Source organism: Geotrypetes seraphini, chromosome 15, assembly GCF_902459505.1.
Source record: "Geotrypetes seraphini chromosome 15, aGeoSer1.1, whole genome shotgun sequence".
Lineage (NCBI taxonomy): Eukaryota > Metazoa > Chordata > Amphibia > Gymnophiona > Dermophiidae > Geotrypetes > Geotrypetes seraphini.
This window is the reverse complement of record NC_047098.1, coordinates 71,549,273-71,572,758: the sequence shown is the minus strand read 5'-3', so window position 1 is coordinate 71,572,758 and position 23,486 is coordinate 71,549,273. Positions and strand designations below refer to the sequence as shown.

The 23,486-nt window shown below is 46.8% G+C and overlaps 1 protein-coding gene across 5 annotated transcripts in view; it reads right to left on the bottom strand.

The window, feature by feature from the left end:
* The window catches only part of CUX1 (cut like homeobox 1), a 401,081-nt gene that overhangs the window by 128,870 nt on the left and 248,725 nt on the right, over positions 1 to 23,486 (bottom strand). For 4 of the 5 annotated variants that reach the window (XM_033921595.1, XM_033921597.1, XM_033921598.1 and 1 more), the window contains 3 exons: positions 13,057 to 13,113; positions 6,835 to 7,137; positions 2,416 to 2,604 (listed from right to left, as the gene is read on the bottom strand). The exons of the other annotated variant lie outside the window; for it this stretch is intronic. In XM_033921595.1, the coding sequence (XP_033777486.1) occupies positions 2,416 to 2,604; positions 6,835 to 7,137; positions 13,057 to 13,113 (549 nt within the window). The remainder of the gene's footprint in view (positions 1 to 2,415; positions 2,605 to 6,834; positions 7,138 to 13,056; positions 13,114 to 23,486) is intronic. 5 annotated transcript variants of the gene reach the window in all.

Sequence of the window (23,486 nt, the reverse complement as noted above, 5' to 3'; positions counted from 1 at the left end):
CCTGTTTAGGGAGAGGAGGAGATAGTGGATGCTGCAGATGGGAAAACAGGATGGGCCATTTGGACTTTATCTGACATCATGTTTCTATGTGACCCAGTGCCTTAGCCCCTTGATCCATCAGGATTTTTCCACTCTGCTAGCATGTGAATAAAGGCCTTGTGAAAAGGAAAAAGCTTAGGGGGCCCAGTGAGCCCCTCCAGTAGCAGATACTTTGCTGGAGACAGGAGCATAGAAAGGGCCTTAATAACCTCATTAATAAAAGGAGACATTTCCTATCGCTGAAAGAGATTTATCACATGGGACTGCTCCTCCTCAGCTTCTCAAGACTGGAGAGCCTCAGATTCTCAGCCCTCCGCAGACTAAGAATCTGAGAAGGCCTTGGATTCCTCTCTACCTCCTTCAAGGGATTTAGGACATCTGGCACTCTCCCCTCAGTCCTACGCTGCTTTGTACCCAAATTGGGGCCCTGCCCGCCATCCCTCTATCTGACTGCAGCTGCTTTCAGTACAACTGTGCTAAATTCTGGAGTCAAATGCCGTAGGATCTCCAAGTGGCTCTCCCAGGGATGCCATTGGGATTCCTCCAACACACCTGAAAGGGCCAAATTCCGATGTGGAAATATCAGGTTCCAGAGAGCACTATAAGATTATAACTGATGATGTCACTGGTGGAATTCAGTTTAATCTACCTTCATCTGCTGGTGGGAAGGGATAACACCAATTGGTTCAGAACAGTGTAAGCTGACACTAAGAAAGGTTTTCCTGTTCAAAAATGGTCACACATTCTGAATTTTCCAAAGATTAAAAGCCAGCTAATTTTGTGGGCAGTCCAAGGGCAGAATTGCTCCTTTGTTTCAGACACAGACCTATCTTGATGCAATTCACCCTATGCCATGGTGATATGTGAAACAAAGGAGCAATTACATCTTTGTTTCACTATCAAGTGGGTGATGTCATACAGCTGACACCATGATTTTGAGAGAGAGGATGCTAGTTTCTGGTAGTGACTTCAGCAGTAACTTAAGGGGCTGATTTACTAAACTTTTCTTGGCTACAAACATAAGAACATAAGAATTGCCGCTGCTGGGTCAGACCACTGGTCCATCGTGCCCAGTAGTCCGCTCACACGGCGACCCTTAGGTCAAAGACCAGTGCCCTATTTTAATCTAGCCTTACTTGCGTATGTTCTGTTCCAGTAGGAACTTATCCAACCTTGACTTGAATCCCTGAAGGGTGCTTTCCCCTATAACAGCCTCCGGAAGAGCGTTCCAGATTTCTACCACTCTGGGTGAAGAACTTCCTTATGTTTGTATGGAATCTTTTCCCTTCTAACTTTAGCGAGTGCCCTCTTATTCTCTTCACCTTGGAGAGAGTGAACAGTCTCTCTTTCTTTACTAAGTCAATTCCCTTCAATATCTTGAATGTTTCGATCATGTCCCCTCTCAGTCTTCTCTTCTCAAGGGAGAAGAGATCAAGTTTCTCTAGCCTCTCGTTGTATGGCAACTCCCCCAGTCCCTTAACCATTTTTGTCACTCTTCTCTGGACCCTTTTGAGTAGTACTATGTCCTTTTTCATATACGGCGACCAGTGTAGGACGCAGTATTCCAGGTGTGGGTGTACCATGGCAGGTATAAGGCATGATAACCTTTTCAAATCTGTTTGTGATTCCCTTCTTAATCATTCCTAGCATTCTGTTTGCCCTTTTTGCCGCTGCTGTGCATTGCGCGGACAGTTTCATTGACTTGTCTACAAGTACTCCCAAGTCTCTTTCTTTGGGGCTCTCTCAGAGTATAGCTCCAGATATCCTGTATTCGTGCATATGATTTTTGTTATCGACATGCATCACCTTGTACTTATCCACATTGAACCTCATTTGCCATTTCGTGGCCCATTCCTTGAGCGTATTTATGTCTCTTTGTAGGTCTTCACAATCATTCTGTGTCCTCACTACTCTGAATAACTTTGTATCGTCTGCAAATTTAATCACCTCACTTGTTGTGCCATAAAAGGGGTGAAGTAAATTTTTTTCTAAAGGAACTGCTGCTTATCTTGAACAATGCTGGATGTCAGGTAGAGGAGAAATTAAAAAGATTTCAGTAGCTGGCTCCTAAGTTTTTGGAGTGACAATTTGAGGCCTGGATTAAAAAATCAAATTATGATTTCTGTATAATATCCACAATAAAAGTCAGAATGTATTAGCTGGGTCTATGGCACAACAAGATTGACCTTATGGCCTCTATCTGCTGTCAAGACATACACTCTGGTCATATACATAAATATCAACTGTAGGCATTTACAAGTTATACAATCACTGAATTTTGTTTCTTGTAAATAAGTCGTATGATCTTCAGAGATGTCAAATAGTTTAATCTTTCATCTCTACAGCAGTTTCGATCTGCAGTTTGCAACAAATTACCTTTTTTCTCCATGCGCTTCATATCCATTAGCTTGTCTACATTGTTTGGATCATTCAGCCACAGCTGCATGCGAACAAAGGGTTCCCTTCCTTTCAAACTCAGCTTATGCCAGGGTTTGGGGCGTGCAAGGAGGTCAGAGACGGAGCCTTGAGTTAATCCTAGGATTGTCTCTCCAAATAAGCGTTGACCTGGAAAGAAATCACACAGCCTATCAGTAAGAAAAGAGAAGACAGAAGATAAGTTTGGGTTTGAAAATGGGAACACGTAGATAGCTGGCTGACGTAGTGTATCTAGATTTTCAGAAAACTTTCAAGAAAGTTCCTCATGAGAGGCTCCTGAGAAAATTGGTCATGGGATAAAAGGAAAGGTTCAGTTGTAGATTAGAAATTGGTTATCAGATAGGAAATAGAGGGTAGTGTTAAATGACCATTTCTCTCAATAGAGGAGGGTGAATAGTGGAGTGCCACAGGGATTTGTACTTGGACCGGTGCTATTTAACATATTTATAAATGATCTGGAAATTGGAATGAAGAGTGAGGTGATTAAATTTGCAGATGACACATGCAGACTGTGAAAAACTGAAGGCAGAAATTTGAAGACTGGGCATCCAAGTGGCAGATGAAATTTAATGTGGACAAATGCAAAGTGATGCACATTGGGAAGAATAAATCATAATTACTGGATACCAGGGTCCATCTTAGGGGTCAGGATACTATTGAAACAGGATATCTAGGGAATCCCAATAGAGAGGTTTCAATAATGGTGAAAGAAAGCCAGAGTCTGATGTCTGTACAGGGAAAAATGGTAGATACTATTATAAAGAACTAAATGACAGAACATATATACCGTATTTTTCAGTCTATAAGATGCACTTGTCCATAAGACGCATCACCCTGTAGAGAAGGAAAAACCAAGGAAAAAAAATTTTTTCCTCTACAGGGGGGTGCATCTGGTGGTCTGGTGCTAAGCAGCCTGAAGAAGCCCGCCCGCAGCCCGAAGCTGCTCACATCCCGCACCCGAAGCCGCCAGCAGCTGAAGCAGCCTGCCCGCAGTCCATAATCAGAAGCCGCCCGCCTGCAGCTCAGTCAGAAGCTGCCCGCAGCGAAGGAGCCCACCTGAAGCCACCCTGGTACCTTTTTAAAGTTGTGGTGCTCTCCTGCTAGACGGCTGTCTTTGGAAGCACAGCGGCGCGATGCAGGAGTGCAACCTTTGTGTTTCCTGCCTGGTCCCGCGCCGTTCAGTGACTGGCTAAGGTCAGTTCTCAACTAAACTGACATCAGCCAATCACTGAGCGGCACGGGACCAGGCAGGAAGCACAAAGGTCACGCTCCTGCGTCGCTCTGCTTCCAAAGACAGCCGTCCAGCAGGAGAGCACCGCAACTTAAAAAAGGTACCGGGAGTGGGAAAAGGTGTATTCACTCCATAAGATGCACCCACTTTTCCACCCCCTTTTTGGGAGTGGAAAGAGTGTGTCTTATGGAGCGAAAAATACGGTACATAAGCATGGAATAATAAGAGAACGCAAACATGGATTTATTCAAGGGAAGTCTTGCCTCACCAATCTACTGCATTTCTTTGAAGGGGTAAATGAACATGTGGATAAAGGTGAGCCGGTTGATATCATATATTTGGATTTTCAAAAGGCATCTGACAAAGTACCTCATGAAAGACTTCTGAGGAAATCAGAGAGTCATGGGATAGGAGATAATGTCCTATTATGGATTAAGAACTGGTTGAAAGATAGAAAACAGAGTAGGTTTAAATGGTCAATATTCTCAATGCAGAAGGGCAAATAATGGGGACATCTTCTTTTCTCCATCTATATTTCTTCCTTTGGAGCTCTGATCTCCTCACACGGCTTCCAATACCGTCTCTAAGCTGACCACTCGTAAATCTACCTCTCTATGCCCAAATTTTCTATGGCAATCCAGGCCCAAATCTTAGCATGCCTGTCTGACATTGCTATATGGATATCTTGCTGCCATCTAAAGCTAATCATGGCCAAGACAGAACTCCAATCTTTCCTCCTAAACTAGTCTCTCCTCTCCCTATGTTCTCTATTTCGGTGGATAATGCTCTCATCCTCCCTGTCTCGTCGGCATGTAACCTCAGTCTTCTCTTCTCTGTTCTTCTCCTCACATATCCAACAAAGTGCCCAAAACTGTTGCTTCTTTCTATACAACTTTGCTAAAATCCGTTGTTTCCTTTCTAAACATGCTGCCAAGACCATTATCCATGCCCTTGACACCTATGACCTGGATTACTGCAACATGCTTCTTGCAGGTCTCCCACTAACCCATCTCTCCCTCTTCAATCTGTTCAGAATTCTGCTGCGTGCCTCGTATTCCACCAGTGTCGTTATATGAATGTTACCCCTTCTCCTCAAGTTGCTTCACTGGCTCCCTGTTCACTTCCGCATACATTTCAAACTCCTCTTACTGATTTACAAAGTATACTCACTCTGTGACTCCTCAATATCTCTCCTCTCTTATTTCTTTCTACATTCTGCCCTGGGAACTCCAATTTTTGAGTAAGTCTCTCTTGTCTGTACCTTTCTCTTCTATTGCCAACTCCCAACTCCACCCCTTCTGCGCTGTATACCTGGAACAACCTGCCTGAATCGGTATGATAGGCTCCATCTCTGGTGATAATCAAATCTAGGTTCAAAGCCCACTTTTTTGAAGCTGTGTTTAGGTCCTAAAACATCCAACTTGTAATACACTATATCTAATCCAGTGGTTCCCAACCCTGTCCTGGAGGAACACCAGGCCAATTGGGTTTTTAGGCTAGCCCTAATGAATATGCATGAAGCAAATTTGCATGCCTATCACTTCCATCATATGCAAATCTCTCTCATGCATATTCATTAGGGCTAGCCTGAAAACCCGATTGGCCTGGTGTTCCTCCAGGACAGGGTTGGGAATCACTGATCTAATCTAATCTGGGATTTATGAGTCACACTATGACTAAGTAGGTTCAAGGTGATTTACAGTACAAGTTAAGGAGATACAATTTAGTACGCTATAAGGATGCTACAGAAGATACAGAGAATGTACTAAGCAGGAAGAGATAAACAAGTATTGCTGTAAGAGTGATGCTGCGAGACAGGAGGAGGCAACTCATAGTCCAAGGTCACGTAGATGCCAGTGTGTATTGCATCATTGAGGTAGCAAGGCATTTTGAAGGCTCAAGGATAACTTTCTGTGTTGAATATGATGTTGAAGAGATAAGTCTTTAATTTTTTTCAGAACATGAGAGAGTTCGGTTCAGATCTGATAGCTCTTGGATTGTTGTTCCATGTCTTTGTACTGATGTACGTAAACTCAGCAAACAGTAATTATTAAAAAAGGGATGGTTAACAAGACTAAGAATGTTATAATGCCCCTGTATTTAAACAAAAATAAAGGAAACATAAGAATAGCCTTACTAGGTCAGACCAATGGTGCATCATGCCCAGTAGCCCATTCTCAAAGTGGCCAATCCAGGTCACTAGTAGATGGCCAAAACCCAAAGAGTAGCAATATTCCATGCAACTGATACAGGGCAAGCAGTGGCTTCCCCATGTACAACTGGAACATCTGTGGAGATCTTGAAGTAGTAGTTCTGCTACTTGAATGCAGCTTGGACATACCAAGTACTGTTATTTTATTTTTGAATGGGACAGCTGTGCTAAGGAGTTTCATTACATTTAAATGTATTGGTTACTCTGTAAGAATTTGGTTCCAGGACAGAAAAATGTAGTACACGAACCACTTGTTGACCCGACAAAGATATTTTTGACTCCTCTACACATAAAAACTTGGACTGATGAAAAATGTCATAAAAGTGATGAACAAGGAAGGGAAAGGTTTTCTTTATCTAAGACAGATGTTTCCAAGAACAACTGACACCAAGATTAAGGAAGGCGTTTTTTGCCGGTCCACAGATCAAATACGTCATCACTGAGGAGAGATTTGAAGAAATTCCTAAGAGATACAGTCAGTGGGAAATTATATTTGTGTTTATTTTGAAGGGTCTATCATAATCACCAGTTTGTTTTAGGGAAGCAAAACTTTTGGAAAAATTTGTTGTCCAGTTCTGTTGCCCAGTTGCCAGCTTTCCTAATCTCAGAAAACATTTCTTGATTTGTCTGCACATTCTGTCCCGGGGCAGGCCATAATAAATAGCACATGCATTGTGATTCCTCTTAAACGCATCCATCACATAACATTAATCAGCTGTAAGGACTTGATATTCTTAGAGAACATAAGCTAAAGTTTAGCGTCAGCTAGAATTTTGTGTGTTTGGTATTTTACTGTTTCCCTTCCAGTGTCTACCTTGAAAATATACAATGTGAAATTTAAATGTACATCTATCAGTGTAAATGCTAGAGTCCAACAATTTTCTTTGACATGACAGCACCCGAGGAACTGACTTACCAAGGTTATTATCAGTTAACACCTCTTTTACTCTTTTGGTAATTCCATATGTGTCCAGCTCAGGTGACATGGCAACCAGTTCTTGAATGCTAAGTGCTGAATGGCCAGACAACGATAAAGGGGTTGATGTTTCAGAGTCACAAGCTGTTGGGTCACTCAACTCATCTGTTTTTCCATCCTTGTTGGTCTCTATGGACGGACAGGGCTGTTGTACCAATTCTGTCAGACTTTTAACTGACTCACTGGAACTCATCGGTGACTCGGGAGCAGGACTGCAGCTGGTGGAAGTCTTTGGAGTACTTTCTGTAATCAAAATGTAAAAAAATAAACTTCAGCAAAACTTTTCTTCCAATAAGAAGCATCAATTAACCTTTTTCATTTACACAAAATAATTAGGTAAAATCAATTTCACATACAAAGAAGCATACACATCATGGGGTGGGGGAATTAGTTATGGGGTAGGAGCAGTTGAAAAGGTGTTTTTTTTTTGGACTGGGGTAGTTTTAAGGGTTTGGGGTGTATGGCTGTTTGGGGTGTATGGAAGTTATTTTGGAGTATGTGGCGGAACAGGTTTTTTGTGGGTGCAGAACAGTTATATGAGGTAGTTTTTGATGATGAGGAACTCTGTAGGGTGGTATAGCAGTTGCAATGGGATAGTTTTGTGAGATGCAGCAGTTTGCAGAATGGTATGGAAGTTGAGGGGTTGAGGGCAATATGTGGGATGTGATGAGAGGGGAGGTAGTTTTTGAGGTGTAAGAACAGTTTGGGGATTTGGAAGAGTAGGGAATGTTTCCTTTTAAAACTGCATTGCCCTGTTCCCTAACTGCTACATTGGACAATTTTTGGATGGGTGCTTTTTTGTCTCCAGAATTACAAGTCCTTTTTGACCTTATAATACAACTCAATCTCCACCGACCGGGTTAGCAGCGGGGCAGGAGCGCGGAAAGCTAGACCACCAGGGATCAGCAGAGGAGGTAAGAGGGCAGGGATGGGGAACAGGGTGCAGAGCCTGGCGGCGACCTGCAATAATTTTGGGAGGGGGTGCTGGCCCAAATATAAACCAGGACCCCCATTTTTGGGCCCCAAATCCCGGTTTATATTTGAGTATATACGGTAATCTTAAACTAGAGTAGCTATTCTGAAAACTTTTGAAATGCAGTATTTAAAATTGACCAAACTCTGGTTAAAGATATTTTCAGTTTATATTTCCCATATTCAATGTTGGGACTACATTTAGCCTTTGGACCACAGATGGCCCAGCTCTGGATTGAATATTAGCTTCACTTGCACATGAGAGGAGAATTTGAAAAATGACAGCAGTGGTTTCTTAGATAGTAATGTGCACAGAATACCTGAAACAGCAGCATTAGCAATCAGAGCACCTTCCCCCCACAAAAAAAAGATGTTACAATCAATTACCACATCATAATACTGATGTATAATAATTGGTAAGTATTCCTCCTGAGTCAGTACAGCTTTTGGCTACGATGCAGTTCTGCCATGGTCCACTGCCTAACTAATATGGAAATAATAGACCGATTGCATGATGAACACAGAAAATGAGTTAACTGATAAAGCAAGCACCGAAGCAGGAAGATGATAAATTACTTTTACTCACTGTCCTACATTACGTTCCCCTTTACAACAATTTTATCACAAACTAAGATAGAGATTATCTAATATAATAAAACGCTAGGCCGCGCATGCGCAGTTCCATCGCGTGCGTCCGTTTTCCGTGAGATGTATAGCATCTCAGATAGGAGTGCGCATGCGGCTGAAACACTCTCTCTCTTCCCCCAAGACGGATGTTGGACACGTCGGCTGTCGGCCCGTGCTGTTTTTTGATCTGCCCTGCTCCTTGCCTGAAGTCCTCTCTCCTCCCCGAGGCTGATGTCGGACGCGGCGGCTGTCTCCCCCGAGGCGGATGATCTTATGGGAATCAATGTTCTTCGCTCTGCCCTGCTCCTTGCCTTACTATATTTTTAAGTTGAAAGACCAGGCAGCGGCTCCTCTTAGATCCCCACCTGCGTCGGAAGTCCAATGCAGTCGGGGATCTTGAGAGGAGCCGCCGCGTCTTTCAACTTAAAAATATACTAAGGCAAGGAGCAGGGCAGAACGATCTTCAAAAGGGCGGCAAATCGATTTCCGTTCCTCCGGGGGGGGGGGGGGGGGTTCTGGGAGGAGAGGGATTGCGGCCACTCAACGCCCCCACCGAGGAGCCCAGCAACTTTCCGCTGTCCGGGACCTGACTCATTTGCCGCCCCCCCCTCTTCCCTTACCGCGGGCCCGACTGGCGATTCAAGCAGCGTGTGCAGCACTCTACACACGCTGCTTCGGGCCCTTCTACTGCCCGGATTTACTCTGGCACGTCCGAAGCAAATCAGGGCAGTAGAAGGGCCCGAAGCAGCATGTGAAGAGTGCTGCACACGCTGCTTGAATCGCCAGTCGGGCCCGCGGGAAGGGAAGGGGGGGCAGCAAAGGACTCGGGCCCGCGTTTGTAGTCGCGACTGTGGGAAGGGAAAGAGGGTAGAGGAAAAGCTAATGCAGGCACAGGGAACTGGTGTGGGGGGGAGGGAATGCAGCTTTGCACAGACAGACAGAGGGAGGAAGGAAGACAGAAAGACAAGAAGAAAGACACAGGGGCAGGTGCACAGGGAACTGGTGTGGGGGGAGGGAATGCTGCTTTGGACAGACAGACGGAGGAAGGGACACAGAAAGACAAGAAGAAAGACACAGGGGCAGGTGCGGGACAGCGGGAGTCGCGTCAGGAGGGGTGCGGGATGCCGCAGAGGGAACTTTTCCAATGGGTGCAACTGGGCGGCTGTCGGGAGCCTCTGATCACGGGCAGAGCAAGGTAAGTGTATCATAGGGATAAGAAGGAGGAGGGGGGGAGAAAAAGGAAGGGACGCCTACTACTGGACAGGGGGAGAAGGAAAGAGGTACTGATGGACAGGGGGGGGGTGAAGAAAAAGGAACGGAGGCCTAATGTTGGACAGGGGGAGAAGGAAGGTGCTGCTGGACAGGGGGGAGGTAAAACAAAGGGAGAAGGGCTGCTGCTGCATAAGGAGACCTGTGAAGGGGTGGTGGTGGACACAGGGGAGGTAAAAGGAAGGGAGAATGGACAGGGGGAGCAGGCAAGGGGTGGTGATGGACAGCCAAGGAAAAAGAAAGAAAGAAAGCGGCTAAGGAGAGAGAGAGAGAGAGAGAAAGAAATAAAGAGAGACACACACACATATATTCTAGCACCCGTTAATGTAACGGGCTATAAGACTAGTAAGTATATAAAATAAAACAACTTATTAGTTTGTAACATGCTGTTATATTTAATGGGTATTGCTTTGTTTCACTGCTATACACAAAAATATTGAACTCCTAATGGATTTGTGCAAATTCTCTCTTTATGAAACGATGAAAGAACAGCAAAAGACAAACGAGTCTTGAACCAGTGGGTTATTCTCCTCTAATTGTGAATTGTGTAGAAGGCATCATCTAGATTTTTTTCTCAGCTCCACCTCTTGCAAAACTGGGCTATACTGTAGCTCTTCAGTTTTTCCTTCTACTTGCAAGTTGGGAGGTGTATTTCTGCTCTGATTTTGATTTATTGTTTTCAGGTTTTTTTTAGCCAGGAGGAGTGTGTGGTGCAGTGGTTGGATCTACAGCCTCAGCACCCTGTGGTTGTGGGTTTAAATCCCACACTGCTCCTTGTGACCCTGGGCAAGTCACTTAATCCTCCATAGCCCCAGGTACGTTAGACAGATTGTGAGCCCACCGGGACAGATAGGGAAAATGCTTGAGTACCTGTTTGTAAAAACCGCTTAGATAACCTTAATAGGCGGTATATAAGAAGAAGATCTTTGAATTTGTCTCCTTTCAATTTTTGCGAATGCCCTCTTGTTCTTGTTGAAGAATCTGTCCCTCTCTACCTTCTCCATACCCTTCATGATCTTATAAGTTTCTATTATGTCCCCTCTAAGTCTCCGCTTTTCCAGGGAAAAGAGCCCCGGCTTCTCTAGCCTTTCAGCATATGAAAGATTTTCTATGCCTTTTATCATCCTTGTTGCTCTTCTCTGGACCCTCTCGAGTATCGCCATATCCTTCTTAAGGTACGGCGACTAGTATTGGACGCAGTACTCCAGATGCGGGCACACCATCGCCCAATACAGTGGCAGGATAACTTCCTTCATTCTGGTAGTGATACCTTTTTTGATAATGCCCAGCATTCTATTCGCCTTCTTTCTGGCTGCTGCACATTGTGCCACCGGCTTCATTGTTTTATCCACTAAAACCCCCAAGTCCTTTTCCAGTTTGCCTTCTCCCAGTACCCCCCCCCCCCCCCCTCCCATCGTGTAGTTATACATCGGGTTTCCTTTCCCCTATGTGCAAGACTTTACATTTCTCCACACTGAAGCTCATCTGCCACTTGTCTGCCCACTTACTCAGTTTGTTCAGGTCCCTTTGTAGTTCTTTGCATTCCTCCACAGTTTTAACCCTACTGGAAAGTTATGTCTCGTCCGCAAACTTTATAACTTCGCACTTCGTCCCTGACTCTAGGTCATTTATGAATATATTGAACAGCAGCAGTCCCAGTACTGACCCCTGCGGGACGCCACTTGTGACCCCTTTCCAGTCAGAGTAGTGTCCCTTTACTCTTACCCTCTGTTTCCTGTATGCCAGCCAATTTTTGATCCATCTGTGCACTTCCCTTTCCACCCCGTGTTTCCACAGTTTCCTTAGTAGGTGCTCATGGGGTACCTTGCCGAAGGCTTTTTGGAAGTCCAGATATACGATGTCTATGGGGTCACCTTTGTCCAAGTGTTCGCTTATCCCCTCAAAGAAGTGCAGTAGGTTCGTTTGGCATGATCTTCCTTTACAGAAATTATGCTGGCTTGTTCTCATCAGATTATTTCTTTCTATATGCTCATTGATACTGTCCTTGATCAATGATTTGGCCATCTTCCCCGGAAATGAGGTTAAGCTCACCGGTCTGTAGTTCCCCGGGTCGCCTTTTGATCCTTTTTTAAAGATAAGTGTAACATTCGCTATCCTCTAGTCCTCCGGAATTACCTCTGTTTTCAAGGATAGGTTGCAAATCTGCTGCAGCAACTCCACCGTTTTGTCTCTGAGCTCTTTCAGTATCCTAGGATGGATTCCATCTGGGCCCGGAGATTTGTCAGTTTTTAATCTATCTATACGTCTTCGAGGCTTACATCCATGCATGATAATTTTCCCTCCTGATCCCCCTTGAAGATTTTTTCCGGTTCCGGTATTTTGGATGTGTCTGTCTTCCACCTCTTCTTCCTCCTTCACCACTCCCTTCCTGTCTCCCTCATCCAGAGGTCCCACCTCCTCCCTCGCCGGCTGTTTTCCTTTCACATATCGGAAGAATGGTTTAAAATTCTATGTTTTCCTGGGAAGTGCAGTACTTCCGATCGCTCTTGCAGCAGGAGAGAAAGCTAATCTCTCCTGCCGCGATCCACCCCCACACACCCGATCGGATCAGGCAGGAGGGATCACAGGCCCTCCTGCCCCAAAGCAGCTCCCCCCAGATTGGATTGGGCAGGAGGGATCCCAGGACCTCCTGCCCGAAGATACCCCCCTCCCGACACGATCCAGGCTGGAGGTAGCCCAACCCCTCCTGCCTGAAAACTCTCCCACTAAGATACGGGCAGGAGGGATCCCAGGCCCTCCTGCCCACAACGACCCCACACACACACTGATGACCCCCCCTCCCCCCCGATCGGCCTCCCGAACCCCATCCTGTGGTTGTAGGTCCCTTACTATTCGATCTAATCCAGTATTATTTATAAACTAATAGGATATGTATCTCACTTTGGACACAGCAGATTACTGAATATTTTCTAGTTGTTAACCAAAGAAAGTATTTTGACATTTTCCCTCAGAGATTTGAAACACATCACAGCATATTTCTACAGCACACTGTTACTAAGAGAATTTCCTAAAAAATAATAGCTCTAGCAACAAGTAACTGAAATGTACAATCAGATTTTCTAGTCTGTGAGCCGTCAAAAGAAATGCATTAGATTACTAAAACACCAAGAGCTTCTTTTATCAAGCAATGGTAGAGAGTTTTACTGCGGGCTGGTGAGGTAAATGCTCCAACGATCATAGGAATTGAATGAGTGTCAGAGCATTTACCTCACTGGCCCACGGTAAAACTCTCTACCACTGCTTGATAAAAGCTATCGCAAATCATTAAATTACCTGAACTTGCACATCCCTCTGTCAAGGAATCCTGTAAAAGTGTCCCAGTATGCAGGGCTGAACAAGAAAAAAAAGAAAGAGAAAATCAGAGCAGAACAGTCTACAAACACGCACTAATAGACATATACTAGTAAATAGGTCTAACAGCAGAATACAAGAAATCTCATATAGATATCAAATACTGACAAAACTCAGAGAAGGAAAGCTAGCCAGTGATTAGACTAGTAGCAGGGAAGCCAAGGTTCAAAATCTGCTAATGTTTCTTGTGAGCTTGAACAAATCACTTGCAAACTGAAAGAATCAATGACCAACATGTGCTAACAAATTAATGCACTGAATTTCAGCTATTAGATCCTAAACAGTTACAGCTATGAAGCTACCTCTCAAATCCACAAATATAGAGCTTCGTATTCTAAGAGAAGCAGCGGTAATCTGTGAGTAAATGTTGGTGTGAAATTAGGATTTTACCAATTTCTGGGACTAATACTATTTTTTTGGTCTTCAGCAGAAAATATATAAAGCAACATGCCTTCCTGAAGCAGCCGGAATGGCGAACGATAGCGAAACAATGCCGAAAGCTTGCTGCACGAAGATATAAAACACTGGATGGCACTAAAAGCACAGTTACTTACCGTAACGGGTGTTATCCAGGGACAGCAGGCAGATATTCTCACAGATGGGTGACGTCATCCACAGAGCCCCGATGTGGACAGCCTCGCAAGCAGACTTGCTTGTAAAATTTTAGAAAGTTTGCGACTGCCGCACTGCGCATGCGCGAGTGCTTTCCCACCCAACGTAGGGCACAACTCCTCAGTTCAGATAGCTAACTAAGAAGCCAACCAGGGGAGGTGGGTGGGTCATGAGAATATCTGCCTGCTGTCCCTGGATAACACCCGTTCTGAAGTGCTGTGAACAAGGCTGCCCTGTGAACTTCTAAAAGCTAAGTTACTCAGCATTTCATATTCTGCTCTTTTCACTATTTTTCAGCATTATATCTGCTTAATTTCTCTTCTCCTCCCTGTTTCTTACTTAAAAAAAACCAAAAAAGCACAAAAAAAATAAACCCTTCTCTTTCCTCTGTTAAATCTTATTTCCTCTTCCTCTTCATAGGAATAAGGGTAAGACTTTATTAACTCTAATTAAATCCTGGTGCCTGTGGCTCAGGGTGACTAAAGTAGGGAAAATCCTGTTATAAATCTTGTGTTTTAGGGTAGCCACCCCTCCTAATGTTTTTTCCCTTTATTGTTTCCCTCTTTTCAAAATTATTAATATTGTAACTTTATCCCTTCATTCCTCTCACATCCAGTTTTGTCTGTTGGTCTGTTGGTCTGTTGGTCTAACCCCTTTTCTGAGTAGTTGTTTTTTTTTTTTTAATTTATATGTTGTATGCATATCTTGTATTTTAATGTATGCATATTTTGGATTTTAATGTAATTCGCCTAGTACTTTATGTATAAGCGATTCATCAAATTTCTAATAAACTTGAACCTGCATTTCAGTTTAAAATACTGTGTTTTAGGTGGTTTAGAGCCTGTATTTCTGACTTACTAGTTTTTAGCCATTGTGTCTGCTGATTAGGTGGAGAAGGGAGGGGCTCTGTTTTACTTCTAAGGTTAACTGCATTATCTTTGGGACAGTGCTGTGAACAAGGCTGCCCTGTGAACTTCTAAAAGCTAAGTTACTCAGCATTTCATATTCTGCTCTTTTCACTGTTTTTCAGCATTATATCTGCTTAATTTCTCTTCTCCTCCCTGTTTCTTACTTAAAAAAACACCAAAAAATAAAGCCTTGTCTTTCCTTTGTTAAATCGTATTTCCTCTTCCCTTTTCCCTTCATAGGAATAAGAGTAAGACTTATAATCCCACCCACCCCAGGGACCACTGTTCATATATAGAGACCCAAATAATCAGGACTACTCAAACCAAGTCACTTCACAACCAATCGAGATGACCTTTATTCTATGCAATCACTGTGGTGCTTTAATTCCAAGACATACTATTTGGAGGCTTAAGGCTTGCCCCATCTGTCTTCAACTTGCTAGTATTAAGGAGGAGCTCTGCAAACTTAAACAGGAATTGAATACAATTAAAGCAGCTTCCATCACTCCACAAAATCATACCAACTTACCACCTCTACCTCAAAGAATAAAACAGCCCAGGAATAAATGGGTCACAGTAAGCTCAGGAAGACTGCGACATGTAACACAGACACATCCACCTTCACTAATATTACTCTACAGAATTCCTTCGCTCCACTAGTGCACTGCGATACTCAAGAAAACAGAAGGGAGGTGGGACTGGAACCAATGAAGGTAACTCAAGAGAGCAAGCACAAATAAAAAGGCCAAAAACAGAAACTATTACTGTTGGGGGGGTTCCATCATCAGAGGCATTAACCTTGGAACACAAGGCGAGGAGACCAAAATAGTGAAATGACTTCCAGGATCCTCAGCTACCAGGAGTTCCAGGCAAATACAGACTATAATTAAGGAAGAAACTAAGGATTTTAACACTGATGTTGTTATCCATCTGGGAACAAATGACCTGGCCAACAACTCCACCCTTGCAGCACAGAAAGCTTTTCGGGAGCTAGGTGAGGGCGTGAAACCTTTTGTAAAGACTTTAGCTTTTTCTGAAATACTGCCTGCATATGGAAAGGGAGAGCAAAGAGTGAAAAACACAGAGGACTTTAATAGATGGCTCAAAGCCTGGTGTCATCAAGAAGGCTTCAGGTACATAGGAGGATGGGGAAATACATGGAAGGACAAGAAGCTATATTGCACTGATGGGCTACATATTACTACAGCAGGAAAAAGAAACCTTGCAGAGAAATTTAGACAATATTTTTCTAGGCATTTAAACTAGAAGGTGGGGGTGGTGTGTGTACGAAGGACAATTATAGAGACCACCAGGGCCGCCATCAGAAATTTCTGGGCCCCTTACTGAGCAATCCTATTGGGCCCCCCACGCCCCCCTTCCACCCCCCTCGACGCCCCCCCCCTTCTTCCATGGGCCGAATACACACATACTTTTCTGCTAATGCTCCACCTAAGCCAGTCCCATAAAATCTTCTCACGTCCATTGGGTGATTTGGCATAGAGGAGATATTCATAAAAAGAACGTCCGTCAAGATCTTTACTCATAGACTGTGCCATTTGCTTTAAATCATCTTCCATCATTAATCCAAATTGCACAATTCTTTCTCTGTCTTTGTCCTGAATGGCATCTGGCCACATTGCTGGATCCTTCCAGTCAACAAATTTATGAGCAGGCGCGGAGAACGCATTTTTAAACAAATGTAGTTTATCCTTGTACTCCTTATGTAATTTTAATCATCTATGGATATGTTTGTATGTTTATTGTTCAAATGGTTTTATTTATTTCCCCAAATTTATTTTTGTTATACGCATTGAAAATATTTGATATTGCGTTTAAATCAAAATCTCAATAAACTTGAAACTTGAAACGAGTGCCCGTGAGATTGTGGGAGGGTTAAATACTCAAAACTTAGAAGAATAACAATTTACTTAAAGTTTTTGCTACGCCAGCTTTCTGGTATCTTTACATACAGTGGCGTACGTAGCATATGTAACACCCGGGGCCCATCATTTTTTGGCACCCCCACCCATCTGTAAGAAAAAGGAGAAATTAGGTTCTTACCTGCTAATTTACTTTCTTTTAGCTTCTCCAGACCAGTAGAGGTTAACTTTACGAATGGGTATATATCTAATCATGACCAGCAGGTGGAGACTGAAAACAAAACTTTGGGACAGTATATACTATCCTCCCTTCTCTATTTCCCTCAGTCTGCCGAATAGCCAAGCAGAACCAAGAACTGGAAAACAGGAAGAAAACAATACTCCGAACAGGAGTAACAAATAACATACCCAAATGCTGTTGGAAAATGCAGAGGAGAAATACCCGAAGGAAAATGTCCCCACAGCTCGCCAGCTAAGCCAGCCGAGCCACAGCCGCTGTTCTTTAATTCTCCCCGGCCCTAGAAAAATACTAGAACCCGCAGCAAAAAACAAAAACTGCCCGCGAAAACAGCCCCAACAACAACAACAACAGACAGGGTGGGGACCTCTACTGGTCTGGAGAAGCTAAAAGAAAGTAAATTAGCAGGTAAGAACCTAATTTCTCCTTCTTTAGCACTCTCCAGACCAGTAGAGGTTAACTTTACGAATGGGACGTACCAAAGCAGTCCCTCTCACGGGCGGGACCCCCGAAGGGCCGATACCAGAACACGCTCACCGAACACCGCGTCCCGACGCGCCTGAACATCTACCCGATAATGTCTAACAAATGAATGCAAGGAGGACCAAACCGCAGCCTTACAAATATCCACCGGAGGCACGAGCGACGACTCAGCCCAAGAAGCCGCCTGACCCCGAGTGGAATGAGCCTTGAGAAACTCTGGAACAGGCTGCTGTTTCAGAAGATAAGCGGAAGCAATCGTCTCCTTGATCCAGCGCGCAATAGTAGCCTTAGAAGCGCCAGCTCCCCGACGAGGACCAGCCAGGAGGACAAAGAGATGATCGGACTTCCGGAATTCCTGGGTCCGCTGCACATAAGAGCGAAGGACCCGACCGACATCCAACTTGCGCAGCTGTCGTTGCTCAGAAGAGCCCTCCCGACCACCCAAGACCGGGAGAATCACCGATTGATTGACATGAAAAGGAGAAACAACCTTCGGCAGAAAGGAAGGAACAGGCCGCAAGACGACCCGCTCCCTAGAAAACTCCAAGAAGGAAGCCCTACAAGAGAAAGCCTGCAGCTCAGAAACACGCCTAGCAGAAGTAATGGCCACCAAAAAGACCGCCTTCAAAGTAAGGACCTTCAAAGAACAGTCGTCCAAGGGCTCGAAAGGCGGGCGCACCAAAACAGAGAGAACCCGATTAAGATCCCAAGAGGGAACCGAGGGCCGTAGGGGAGGCCTAAGCAACTTGGCCGCCCGCAGAAACCGAATCACATCAGGAAGAGCCGATAAACGCTGACCTGACACCAACCCTCGAAAGGCCGACAGGGCCGCAAGATGAACCCGGAGAGAAGACCAAGCCAAGCCTCTATCCAGGCCATCCTGCAAGAACTCTAGAATGTTAGGCAGAGAAGCGCGAAAAGAGGTCACTCCCCGCGCCCGACACCATTCCTCAAAGAGACACCAAACCCGCACCTAAGCCCGAGAGGTAGAAAGCCTCCGGGACCCCAAAAGTGTAGAGATCACCTTGTCTGAATATCCCTTCTTGCTAAGGCGACCCCTTTCAAGAGCCATGCCGTAAGACAGAAGGGAGACGGGTCGAACATGGGAATGGGACCCTGCATCAGAAGGTCGTCCGAGAGAGGCAGAGGAAGAGGAACCGCCACCAGGTGCCTCCCCAGATCCGCATACCACGGACGTCGAGGCCAAACCGGAGCCACCAGCACCACCAAACCCGGATGGTGAACAATGCGAAGAAGCACTCTGCCCACCAGCGGCCAAGGAGGGAACACATACAACAGCCCCTCCGTTGGCCAAGGCTGGACCAGAGCATCCAGACCCTCGGCCAGCCCGTCCCTGCGACGACTGAAGAAGCGGGGCACTTTGGCGTTGCCACTCGTGGCCATCAGGTCCATCAGGGGCTGCCCCCAAGCTTGCACTATCAACCGAAACGCTCCGGCGCCGAGAAACCACTCTCCTGGATCCAGGAAGTGACGACTGAGGAAGTCTGCCTGAACATTTTCTACCCCGGCTATATGAGAAGCCGAGAGGTCCAGAAGATGGGACTCCGCCCAACCCATGAGCTGAGCCGCCTCCTGCGCCCCAGGAGTGCTCTTGGTGCCCCCCTGACGATTGACATAAGCCACCGCCGTGGCAATGTCCGACAGGACTCTGACCAACTTGCCCAGCAAAAGGGAGTGGAAAGCTAACAGCGCCAGCCTGACCGCTCTGGTCTCCAACACGTTGATCGACCAGGAGGCCTCCTCCGCGGACCAGGTGCCCCGAGCTGAGTGGCCCATAAACTGAGCCCCCCAACCGAGGAGACTCGCACCCGTAAGGAGCACCGTCCACTGCGGGAGATCCAGACCCACCCCCTGAACCAGGTGAGGGGTCCGGAGCCACCAGCGCAGACTGCAGCGCGCCAAGCCTCGCAGGGGAACCGGAACATCCAAATCTTGCCTCCGGGGAGACCACCTCCGGAGCAGAGCATACTGAAGAGGACGCATGTGGGCCCGCGCCCACCTCACCACGTCCAGGGACGCCGCCATTGACCCCAGGACTTGGAGGAAATCTCGCGCCCAAGAACCCCGGGACGCCAAAAGCAGGCGAATCTGAGATTGCAATTTGCTCACCCGGGCCTCTGGAAGGAAGACCTTCCCCAAGGAGGTGTCGAACATAACCCCAAGGCACTCCAGACGCTGAGCCGGGACCAACCGACTCTTGGAAAGGTTGCGAATCAACCAGTCGTCCAGGTAGGGGTGAACCAGGATGCCCACCGACCGCAAGGCTGCCGCGACGACCACCATTACCGTGGTGAGCGTCCGAGGAGCCGTGGCCAGACCAAAGGGAAGCGCACAGAACTGAAAGTGCCGCCCCAAGATCGCAAAGCGAAGGAAGCGCTGATGAGAGGCCCGAAATGGAACCTGCAAGTAGGCCTCCGTCAGATCGAGAGACGTAAGAAACTCCCCCGGCTGAACCGCCAGAAAGACCGACCGCAGCGTTTCCATGCGGAAAGACGGAATCTTGAGAGCTCTGTTGACCCCTTTCAAATCCAGGATGGGCCGAAAGGTCCCCTCCTTTATGGCCACCACAAAATAAATGGAGTACCTGCCGGTGCCCCACTCCGTAGGGGGCACCGGCACCACTGCCTCGAGATCTAGCAAACGCTGAAGGGTCTGACGAAAAACCTGCGTCTTCCATGGAGTCTGACATGGAGAAGCGAGGAAAAGGTCCGGCAGAGAGCGGGTAAACTCCAGAGCGTAACCGTCCCGCACCACCTCAAGGACCCACTGATCGGACGCGATCTCGGCCCATTTGGGGAAAAAATTGCGCAGCCGGGCCCCCACCGGAACCAAAGGGGGCGCCGGCAAGGAGTCATTGCGCAGGACGGGAAGCGGGGGAACCGGCGGAGGGATTCCCTGCCCCCCGACGGGCCCCCCGAAAGGGCTGCATGCGCTGGAAGAACCGACCCCGGGAAAAACCCTGAGCCGGGAAAGAAGCAGCCCCACGCCCCGGGCGTTACTTGCGAAATTCCCGCAAACGCCCCCGGGCAGCCCCACACCCAGACGCAGGGCGGGCACGGTCCTCAGGCAGACGGGGCACCTTCGAGTCCGTCAGAGTCTGAATCAACTCATCTAATTCCTCTCCAAACAAAAAGACCCCCTAAAGGGAACTTTAGTAAACTTAGCTTTGGACGCAGAATCCGCCGCCCAAGCGCGCAGCCACAAAACACGCCGCGCGGCCACGCCATAGACTTAGCCGAAATCCGCACCAAGTCATAAAGAGCAGCTGAGAGGAACGAGGCAGCCATCGCAATCTTCGCTACCTCCTGATCCACTAGAGACCAGTCATCAGACTCTCGATCCAGGACACGCTCAGCCCACCGAAACACGGCGCGAGCGACTAGCTCCCCACAAATAGCCGCCTGGACCCCAAAGGCAGAAACATCAAAATCATACTTAAGAAGTGTCTCTAACGCACGCTCCTCCGAGACCCTAAGAGCAGAACCGTCCATAACAGGCACGGTATGCCGCTTAGGAAGTGCCGAGACCACCGCGTTCCCCATTGGCGAAATTAAGGTAGCCCCACCTCCCTCCGGGACGGGATACCCAAGAGCCAAGGCGCACACCAAACGAAACTGCGCCCATAGGCCACTGCGCCAACACAAAATCCCGCAAATCCTGACGCACAGGAAAAAAGCGGGAAACAGGACAGACCCCCTGAAGCAGAGGGGCCCCCATACGCGGGGTCTCCGGCGGCGACACTGCAAAAATGCCGCACCAAGGAGACCTGCTACACAGGTCTAAAAGCTCATCCCTCTGAATAAAAAGCGCACCACGGACGCATCTGCTCTGGAAGACGGGAAACCCGCCGCCCCGCTGCCAACAGGCGTCCCCTCTAGAGGATCCTGGAAGCCCGCCAAAGCAGCCAGGTCCTCAACCAGGCCAACACGCTCCTCCGCCCACCAATTCGCAATCCAAGCCTCCCCGCGGGCGCTTGGATGAGGGAGGAGGAAGAGGGGACGCCAAACGAAAAGAGGGAGGCAAAGCCATAGGGGGCGCGGAGGGAAACCCCCCCGAAACCCCCCAGGCGCACGTGGGACCCCCAAAAGTCCGCACAAAGAAAGAAAATAAATTGGGGGCAAAAAAACCCCTGGGGGTCCCCAGGGACTCCCTGCCCCAGCAGGGGTCCATGCTGAAACCTGCCCCTGTGTTCGCCATACAGGGGGAAGGTCACCTGAGGTTGCAGACAAAATGGAGGGGCCAGACAAAGAAAATGGCGAAGTTCCCGCCAAAAATGCTCCCTCCACGGCCTGTAGCGGCTGAGAAGACTGAACAGTCTCAGCCGCTAAAACAGGCAAGTCGGCATCAGCTGTCAAAAAATCAGCTGAGAGGGAATCCTTCGGGGAATCCCTCCGTGGGCGGTTGTGGAAGACCGGGCTTCCCCACTGCTCCAAGCCGACTCGCGAGGCACCATCGGCGGGGAGCTCTGGGCGCCTGCAGCCGCTGCCGACGGAGCTCCACCACCTCACCGACCCAAACCGCCGAGTTCAGGCCGGCCGCGAGTGCCTCGCGGCTGGACTAAAATTGTGGCCTACTCCCCCGGAGAAGGGCACAATTGCTCCATACGCGACCTAGCTATAAAAAAAGTGCTGGTTACATGAAAAAATACAGTAAAATACAGTTTTCTTAAAGGGATACAACCCTCCAGACCAGCACTACCTCAGGATTTTTTATTTTTTATTTTTTTTTTTTACAGAACAGACTCCACAGGCTCTCGAAGCAATATGCCTTGCTTGACTTAGGGGGCAAGGCTTACTGCTGAGGCTCCTCTAAAAAAATGTGGGGAGGTGGAGGAAGTGGGGGGAGGGACCCCGCTCGTGACCCGCCGGGTTTGACACCCCCGAGGTCGGACGAACCCCCAAACAGGGCCCGACCAAGCTCCGTCCGGCCAAAAACAGGGACAATAAACCCCTAAACAAATTCCAACAGCCCTACCAAGAGAGATGGGTACAGATCACTCAACACCTGCTGGAGACTGAAAGAAGACTGAAAGAAGACTGAGGGAAATAGAGAAGGGAGGATAGTATATACTGTCCCAAAGTTTTGTTTTCAGTCTCCACCTGCTGGTCATGATTAGATATATACCCATTCGTAAAGTTAACCTCTACTGGTCTGGAGAGTGCTAAAGAACATGATTTTTAGTAACAAACCACACGTCACACATGAGTACCTAGGAAAAGGCAGCATCTTACATATTGCAGTGAGCAGTACATCAATACACCCATTGTAAAACTAAACAAGCCAGACCAGCACAGATCAATCCTAAACCATCAATCCTAACAGAAAACCATGTCTTTCGAACACACAGAACACAGGAAACACCTTCGCCTAGTATGGAATATGTCATCACAAACTAACCCCTTCCCCTTTTACAAAACCGTAGTGTGGATTTTAGCCACAGTGGTAACAGCTCTGACGCTCATAGAATTCTGAGCATCAGAGCTGCTACCACCACGGCTGGCGCTAAAAAACGCTCCACAGTTTTGTAAAAGGGGGGATAAAATAGAAATACACAGTTTCAACGCTCTAGCTCAGAGGTGCCCAAACTTTTTGAGCTTGTGAGCTACTTTAAAATGACCAAGTCAAAATGATCTACCAACAATAAAATTAAAAAACACAAAGCACACTATACGCTGAGAAAATGTTAATTATCATTCCTATTCTGGTTTTTTTTCAAAGAGGTCAAGGCAGATGACTCTATGCATTGTCACCTCAGTAACAACCATACAAAAATAGACAAATATACCCTTCATCCTTTTTATTAAACCACAATAGCAGTTTTTAGCGCAGGGAGCTGCGCTGAATGCCCAGCGCTGCTCTTGACGCTCATAGGCTCCCTGCGCTAAAAAACACTATTGCGGTTTAGTAAAAGGGGACCATATTGTAAAATATAGACAGCAGATATAAATTCAGAACTGTGCATAGTAAGTGAAGGGAAGTTTTCATCTCTGGGAATTTACCCAGTTAACTATTAAGTTATTTGGGCAAATTCCTTTGAAAACTGTGGTAATACTGCCTCCACCTTGCTAAATTTAAAATCAAATCATTTTTCCTACCTTGTCTGGTGATTTCATGAGTCTCTGGTTGCACTTTCTTCTTCTGACTGTGCATCCAATCTTTCTTCCCTTCTTTCAGCCTGTATGCTTCCTCTCCTCCACACCTCATTCCCTC